This window comes from Lactuca serriola, chromosome 7 (assembly GCF_051521515.1).
Source record: "Lactuca serriola cultivar US96UC23 chromosome 7, Lser_US96UC23_V15, whole genome shotgun sequence".
NCBI lineage: Eukaryota > Viridiplantae > Streptophyta > Magnoliopsida > Asterales > Asteraceae > Lactuca > Lactuca serriola.
Window position 1 is genome coordinate 167,969,746 of NC_136414.1, and position 8,615 is coordinate 167,978,360.

The following is an 8,615-nucleotide window of genomic DNA, read 5'->3' on the forward strand; positions in this document are numbered from 1 at the left end:
TACCATCAAGTAATATAACAAAACCTAAGTTTAACACCACTTCACCATTTCATATTGCAACTTCACTCCCTCACTACTCCTGATCCTCTACATTGATCATTCGATCCCCCACTTGCCCTTAACAGGTCTTGGAGTTGCGACTCTTGTTATAGAATTTACTACATGTTACAGTTATCTATATCGTTAACAGCATGTGATCACCAGCCTAGCTGGTTGTGATGTATCATGGGTTATAGGCCTCAGTGGGTGAGGTCAAGAGTTCTACTCTTGGCAGAGCACATTTGGGGGATTTTCCTTGGATTGGCGTGGGTTCGATTCTTCGGTCCCTTTGGTGGTGAGTGGTGCCTTTCTGGTGGCCCGCCAGACATTCCTGATCCATCGGGTCGGGTTACCAACCTATGATCTGCAAAGTGATCAAGATAATCACAACCATTAATTAGATCAAAATTAAATCTATTTATGTCCCCCGAGTTTCCATTTTCTAACATGGATTCACCTAATGGTCTGGTTGAATTGCTTTTCACCCTGTTTACTTCATGCTTGCATGGAATACTGGCGATGTTCACTTTTTACAAGTGTAGTTATTAGCTTCATCCTTGATTGTTTCCATGGACTTTTGGTAGTAGGTGTTAAGTTACCCTTACACTTATTAAGCACCCTTAGACAATGTAATTTTTTTCAATTAAGTATTCCATAATAAAACCTAAGGCATATATGATTGGCTTATATCTTCCTCATGTACTTCACCTTTAAAGGTCGTTGGTTTTCCTCAAGTGTAATAACATCCTCTTTCTGTTATACTCTTAATAACCACAATAATGAAATTGTTTTCTATCAATGACTTTAGTGTAATTCCTTATGGGCCCCACTACCCAAAACCTTCACACCCACTTTTTTATTTGAAGATATTTATACAATTAATAAATAATAGATAAATAAAATCAACCAAATCTTATTCCATAAACTCAATACTATCAGAGTTCTTTTAATAAATTAAAACATAATCAATCTTAGATCATCTACATCTAAATGAAAGTTTAGGGTCCTAGCCCATAATCATAACTAAATAGCTAAAAAGAACAAAAAAAAACATAATGCAAACCAAAATTCTTTAGAACTTCAACTACGTAAATCTTCAATTCTTTTCTTCTACTATTTTGGTGATATCTTCAATTTGAATATTGCTTAATTTTCAAGTTACGTATTTCTTCCGAATTATGATCTAAATATCTTCTATTTTATCTTTTCACGCTTATAATCTGCAAAATACAAATTTATATATCTGAAGTACCAAATATCTCTAAAAAAGTGTAGAAAAGTATTAAATATAACTCTAAAAATATGTATAATATCACATATCAAAACTCACCACAAAATCTTAGAAACATGTATGTTAAATGTTAATATTATACCAGTTACATACTTGTTGGTTCTCTTGTGATTAATCAAAAGAACCCTTTAAAAATATGGATACTGAGAATAATAAATTCTCAACTTACAGTCACCCATTTTTAGGTTTAAGTGACTTAGTAATATCAAGGAAGAAGTTAAACAATTGTTGACTTACCTTTTTTAGTAACAAGAGAGTTGTAAGGATGTGAAAAATAATCAACATAATCAAATCGAAGTGGAACCGTATAGGAACTATATATGCGAATTAGCTCGGCTCTTTGTAATGTCTCAAATTCCACAATAAATTTTTCATTTTTAAAATAGAATAAAAACCCATTTGCATAAATATATAATCAATGTAAAACTATTTGTTCATAAATTGTAATCTAAAATCAGATTTATAAGGAAAAACAACATGAAATCTTGAATTATAAACAAAGTTCTTGCATATACTCTTTATTCCACCAAATAACTAAATCTGAATATTAATCATGAACCAAGAGGGTGTTTGGTTTAACTTCTAAAATGACTTTTGACTTTTTCTTTTAGAAAAAATCAAAAAGATGTTTGGGAAGATGAGAATGACTTTTGAAAATAACTTTTCCACTAGAGTAAATTTGGTCTTTTTGAAAAGTCATGAAATCATGACTTTTCCAACTTTTCAACGGTGTTAAACATTAAAATTATTTTTATATCTCTATCTACCATCAATAAATATGTAAACATATCATTTTTAGTCATTTTGCATGTAAAAATTAAACCAAATATTTTAACTTTTGATTTTTTCTCTTTAAAAGCTAATCCAAACACATTTTAAAAAACAACTTTTTTAAAAAGTCATTTTACAAAAGTCCTTTCGCAAAAAGGACTTTTGCCCCACAAAAACTAAACCAAACACCCTACAAAGCTCATGGAGTTCTTTAAACTCCAAGGAACAAATCACAAAGGGACCAAATCTCATTAAAATAGAACAAAACACCAAATTCTCAATTCTCATAGATCTAATGAATGAACACAATAAAGCTCGGATATTTAAGGCTTACTAAGGTCTAGAAAGAGACAAAATTTTGTATTCAAAGTTTATAAACATAAAAATTATGCGTAAAAAGACGATTTTTCCCTTATATGCTTGGCACGTGACATGATTTAACGGGAATTGGCGAACGACGTTTGAACAAAGGGACCATCCAAACACGTGATTAAACGATACATATCCTCACGTGTTAAAATTGATATAAATAGACTTGGTTCAGAAAAAATACATAACCTAGGGGACTAAGTATGTAATTTACTCATAAAACTTGAATGACTTTCAAATTAAATCGAAAATTGACACATAGAAAAGCTATGCATCACTTCAGTCTGCTGCAGCGGCGCCATAAATAGCCCTAACCAGCACAAATAGTTTTCGTCGACGGCGGCTCATTCAATTACGCAGATCACTTCACCTCTCACAGGTTCTTCTCTCCCTCTCGCCGGTTTCTTTGTTATTATTACTTGGAATCGGCTATGGTTTATCAACATTTCAGCTCAAAAGTTGAATTGCCTCCTTTTTCTTTTTTATGTGGTTTTATCATTCGATTAGCGTGTTATGACTTTAATTGATTCAGTTCCAGCTTAAGATTTCACCATCGTAACCTAATTAGTTGGTTTATTGCGTTATGCTGATCAGATGTTTATGAAATCGTTTGATTTGATAATCCGGTCAGCTTTTAAAAGTTGTAAGGGTCTGAAATCGGATATGGATGCGATTGTACTCCAACAATCAAAAGAGTAACCAGATTGTATGTTAGATTTTCAGTCTGAATGAGTGCACTGAAACTGTTTGTTGAAATGTCTGTCTCTTCTTATCATGTATAGTGCGTAACTGATACTGTATCAGGTTAGTAACAAGTAGTGTTGCTGATTAAGTTTTTTTAATGCAATTTCAGGTTTCAGAAGACATAAAGATGAATGCTTACAAGGCTTACAAAGCATGTGCTCCAATAGCATGGAGTCCCAACCTCTACATAACTCTGGTGAGGGGAATTCCAGGAACCAGGAAACTTCACAGGCGCACTTTAGAAGCATTGCGTTTAGGAAAATGCAATCGAACTGTTATGAGATGGAATACTCCTACTGTTAGAGGAATGCTTCAACAGGTTCTTAAAGACTTAAACAGTGCATTTGTATCAGATGAAGTTTTTCTTTGGTTCTATATAGATTGATTAATCATTAATCCATCTAATGTTTTATCAAGGTTAAAAGATTGGTTGTAATTGAGACTGAAGAAATGTTTAAAGCACGTAAAGAAAAAGAAGCACAACACCGTGCCTGTCGTCCACCTTTGGTTGTGACCCATGTTCCTGTTCCTGCAAGCAACTCTTCTCAACAGGCTGCTTAAGTCATAAGTGCTTAATATCTTTTTGTGTAAGTACTTAATTTACTTCACATCATTTGATTGAGTTAATTAGTTCAAATTCTATTGTGAAATTTACATGTTGTACATTGTTTTTGTGTTTGACATCACCCTCTTCTCGTCTCTTCTCTTTCCTAATTCTGTGTTTTTATTAATTTGTCAAAATTCAGGATTTCCTTTTGGGTATCAGATGCACATTTCAAGCTGATGTGTGGAAGGTGGTCTAAGTTCTTTTCTGATAAAGCACTAATATCCTGTAGTTGATAACATTTGCAGATCATTCAGTTTAGTTAAGGTACGCATAATATGAAGGAAAGCTACCTTTTTTTTTTTGAAAATGCATAAATTTGTAATGTTCTACTTCTACTCTTCTAGCTATAGACCTATTCCTTATATGAAATACTTGATTTGTTTCTTGGCATATTTATAAATGCTCAGATGAATAAGTACTAAAGTAATACCTTGAATCTTCTAAAGAATATTATAATCTTTACATTAGTTGTCTTTGGTGGACACTAGTGGTGCAACTTGAGAAAAATAGAATCAATGTTGCCATAACCATATCCACATCTACATCCAAAAATGTCCAAAAACCTTATATTCATGGTTACAATATAAACAATCGCAAATTAATTTTTGAAACAACAATACAAATTCATCCAATTACCAAAATACAAGATATAAACTAATTAAAAGTTATGCAATTATGCAATTTAAGAATGCTAAAGAGAATGGGAATTACAAAGAAAGGGTGTGTATTAATAATATCTTACAAATACCCTTTTTTCACCAATCATATAAAAACAACTCAAATCAACATAAAACATCTACCACCAAAACTATATAAACTATCTAAACACACACACAAACACACACTCTTAAGCTTCTTCCTTCCCACCCATAACAGCCTTCTTCACTTCTACATCATCAACCATTTCAATACCCCAATTCTCAATCTCTTTTTCACTTTTAGGCCCAATAAAGTTTTGCACTTTATACTGATGCCTCGATGCCAAAACCAAAAAAGCGAAAAAGTTTATTGCTCCTAGAATCGCAAGCAACCAATAGAAATTCTCCAATTTACCTTTGTTCAAATTATTTGTAAGCCAACTCCCATTAGTCGCCATATCTGTCAACGACACCAACACACTGCTCATGAAATACCCCATAGCCAAAGTACTCAAAAACAACCCTGTACTCATGGACTTCATCCTCTCGGGTGCTTCCCTTATGAAAAACTCAAGTTGTCCCACATAAGCAAACGCCTCACCCGCTCCCACCAAGAAAAATTGAGGAACCAACCAAAAAGCAGAAATTTCTGTCATTTTTCCATGCATTACTCTTCGTCTCTTTTCAACAACTGCAGACGCCACCATACCTACAACCGATAAAACAAGCCCAATCCCAATTCTTTGTAAACTTCTCAACCCTTTTGGATCATGAGTTATCTTTCTCGCTATAGGGATAACCACCCTTTCGTTCAGAGATGTGAATAGGAGAATTGATATGAAGAGAAATACCGAAAACGACCCTGCGGGTATGCTAAAACCCGCGACGCTTCGGTTCATTAAAGTAGCTTGCTCTATTGTGAAAGTGTTCATTTGTGAGTACACAGTCCAAAATAGAATACATGTTGACCATATCGGGATTAAATTTATGACCATTTTGACCTCCTCAACTTGTGTCACGGTTGACACTATCCATGGATTGTTTCGGTTTTCTTCTGAAGACGCGTATTCATCTAGTATTGCAGCCTTGTCAAGACACCTATAATAATATAAAGGAAATAAGTACATTTTTTTATAAAAACCTAGCTGATAGCTGAAAAGCTAGCTGATAAATAAGTACATTATTGTGAAAGTCTAAGTAGCTTTTTAAAAAGCTACTTTTTGGTTTGCCAAACATGACAACTTAAAAAAGCTCGAAAAATAAGTTAGCTTATCAGCTAGCTGTGGCGAGCCAAACACAGCCTGAGTACATTATTTATAAGTGGTTAAATTACAAAATTGCCCAAAGGGTATAAGTATATGTATACCTGAATCTCTTTGTGTGTGGAACTTTGGAGTTGCTATAATCATTTAAAAACTCAGGATTTGAATAAGTCTGCTTCCGATTTTTAATAGCCAAAAACACGACTCTCCAAATAACCGTCAACGGGCTTCCTTGCGGTTTCTTAAACCGATACAAAGCGGTCCCACAAACCAACACGACAACCGCCACAATCATCGTACCTGCCGAAATCCCGTACCCCCAACCGCGTCCCACATTGTCTTGTATATACACCAACACAGTAACCGCAAAAAGGGACCCGAGACTTATACAGAAATAAAACCGGTTAAAAAAATAAACCATTTTTTTCTCCTCTTTAGGGTCAGAAATGTCAAATTGGTCTGACCCGAAACCCGAAACGTTTGACTTTATACCCCCTCCACCTAACGCGATTGTGTAAAGTGCAACATAAAGCATTGCTAGTTGGCTTCCGGAAGCTTCTATGCATTGTTGTTTCCTAGGTTGATCACAATGAGGTGGCCTCATGCCTGGAATGCTTGTTGCTAATGTCAACAGTGTCACCCCCTGTCATATGTCACAGCAAAATTTTTAATTTAAAAAAAATAAAATAAAATACTTTTTACTATTAAAGTAAAAGTAAACAAAAAGTTTGTAGCCTAATTGACCCAAAATGGGTTTAAGTTTAAGATCCTTATTCAACCTAAATTTAGGCAAAGTAGTTTCACTGGTTAATATTGATAATGCTCTTTTGTTTCCTTATATTTCATTTTTGCAAAAGCAGTTGCATATAATTTTATGGAAATTGGGTTATAGATTTGTGGGAAAACAACAAATTACAAAACAACCATTGTATTTTCGGCATTTTCGCTGTTTAGCTACTAATACTTTATTTTTTCAATCAAATCAAAATTCCATACAGTTATCGAAATTAACCACTTTCACTTCTAAATTCTGTTATATCAGGTTTCAACATTTTTTGAAATTACTATTTTGACTTGGGGTCAAAATGGTTGATTTGAAAAAAAAAAGGTATAGAATTTTGATTTGATTGAAAAAAAAGTAGAGTAAATTACATTTTTTGGTCCCAAAAAGTTTTTTCTTGCAATTTCGGTTTTTGGTTTCTGTTCCAAATTAAATGAGTATAATTTTGGGACCAAATTTGCAAAAGTCAGCTATGCTCAGGGACCAAAACTAGTTATTTAACTTGTAACACTACAGGGACCAAAAATGGTACAAGTACCTCAAAAAAAAAAAGACAAATTACAGTAGAACTTTTTTGGGGTCAAAATTGCAAAAATCAGGTATACTCAGGGACCAAGAATGTAACTTTACTCTAAAGTACAAATGGAAATGGTTAATTAATTTGGTCTAGATTTGGACATAGAAAGAAAAATGAAGGACGAAAATGAAAAATGATTAATTGAATTGCTTACCACAGCACATATAGATGCAAATATAGCAATGGTGAGGTAACGTCCAAATTTAGCATCAGCCAAAAACCCACCAAAAAGGGCTAAAATGTTTAAAGCTCCCATGAAATTTGTCACAGTGTTCGCAGATTTTGATGATGAAAGATGCAATTCCCCCACCAAATATGTCACCAAATTCATCGATATACCCATCACACATATTCTCTCAGACAGCTCAGTCCCTACAAGAGTAAAATTACATTTTTAACCCTTGCGTATACTTGATTTCCTCAATTTTTGTTCTCATTTTCAAATTATTTTTTGGAAGCAAAATCAGCTATAGGGACCAAAAACGTTACAAGAACATTAAATAAGGATCAAAAATGCAAAAAATAGATATACCCAGGGACCAAAAGTGTAAAAAAAACAAATAAATAGTTACCTAAAATTAGTCCGGCTGCAAGCCAACCACCAGTTTTCGAGTTGTCAGCTGGGTTTCCTTTGTAATCAAGGGAAACCGTATCGTCTTTTTCCCCATTTGAAACATCCAAAACCTGATTGAAAAAAAATATATATAAAATCAATGATGATATATAAAAGAAAATGAATAATGAGATGAAGTTTTAGAAGAGAGTAATTAATTATTCACCATTTTAGGAGCTCTTTTTTTTTTTTTTGAGAGAGAGAGATAGAAAAAGAGAGAGAGAGATGGTGAAGAGGGGATATAAGATTTGTTTGATATATTGAGGAGAAAAAGGTGAAGGTAGGGGAAAAGTATGATGCTATGATAAGATTTTTAACAAAAAGAGGTCTCCTAAATCTTGGGGTCTACCACTTGAATGCTGTTTTCAGGTGGAGAATAATCTTATAATCCTTTCTTCAACTGTTTTAGAAAAACAAAATATGGGTTTCGTCTTCATTTATAATGAAATGAAATAAAAAGGGTACTTTAGTAATTTCACAAGCATATCTCAACCAGTCATGAAGTAAGTGGTGGTGATTGGAGTTTGGGTTGGTTTTTGTCCTATTGCTAATTACTTCATGTGGATGAACTGGTTACACCTAATCAAGTTAAAGTGTGGTCCTTTGATTAGTACAATGGGAATTTGCATCCAATCTCTGTAAAAAAACGACTGAATAGGTCCAGTCATCAAAATAACACGTGGCAATTTGTATGTATGGATGCAAAATAATACAATGAAGCGTGGATTTCAAATAGTGAGAGAATTAAACTCGTTTGATTCTCTACCACTGTCTAACCTTATGTGGCAATGATGCTTATCTGAAACAACTATTGGATATGTATTGTTTTATGGTGGATTCGTATGTGATCAATGGTTATTTGGTTGGTTATAATTGAATTAGTCGATTAATGGTGAATTATCGTCTGTTTGACTTATTTTCTT

The 8,615-nt window shown here is 33.5% G+C and overlaps 2 protein-coding genes across 2 annotated transcripts; one reads left to right on the forward strand and one right to left on the reverse strand.

The window, feature by feature from the left end:
* The first annotated feature begins 2,696 nt into the window (after nucleotides 1-2,696).
* On the forward strand, nucleotides 2,697-4,211 carry LOC145061608 (uncharacterized). Its single transcript, XM_079009142.1, has 4 exons — nucleotides 2,697-2,849; nucleotides 3,324-3,533; nucleotides 3,632-3,801; nucleotides 3,961-4,211. Exons 2-3 carry the CDS (start codon nucleotides 3,342-3,344, stop codon nucleotides 3,773-3,775), a joined length of 336 nt encoding a protein of 111 aa, XP_078865268.1. The 5' UTR covers nucleotides 2,697-2,849; nucleotides 3,324-3,341; the 3' UTR covers nucleotides 3,776-3,801; nucleotides 3,961-4,211.
* Nucleotides 4,212-4,528: 317 nt separating this feature from the next.
* LOC145061604 (protein NRT1/ PTR FAMILY 6.4-like) lies at nucleotides 4,529-8,110 on the reverse strand. The gene is made up of 5 exons (XM_079009138.1): nucleotides 7,859-8,110; nucleotides 7,652-7,763; nucleotides 7,234-7,451; nucleotides 5,826-6,364; nucleotides 4,529-5,557 (listed from the first exon to the last, which is right to left on the reverse strand). The coding sequence occupies exons 1-5, from the start codon at nucleotides 7,859-7,861 to the stop codon at nucleotides 4,669-4,671; spliced, it is 1,761 nt and encodes a 586-aa protein (XP_078865264.1). The 5' UTR covers nucleotides 7,862-8,110; the 3' UTR covers nucleotides 4,529-4,668.
* Between the last annotated feature and the right edge of the window lie 505 nt (nucleotides 8,111-8,615).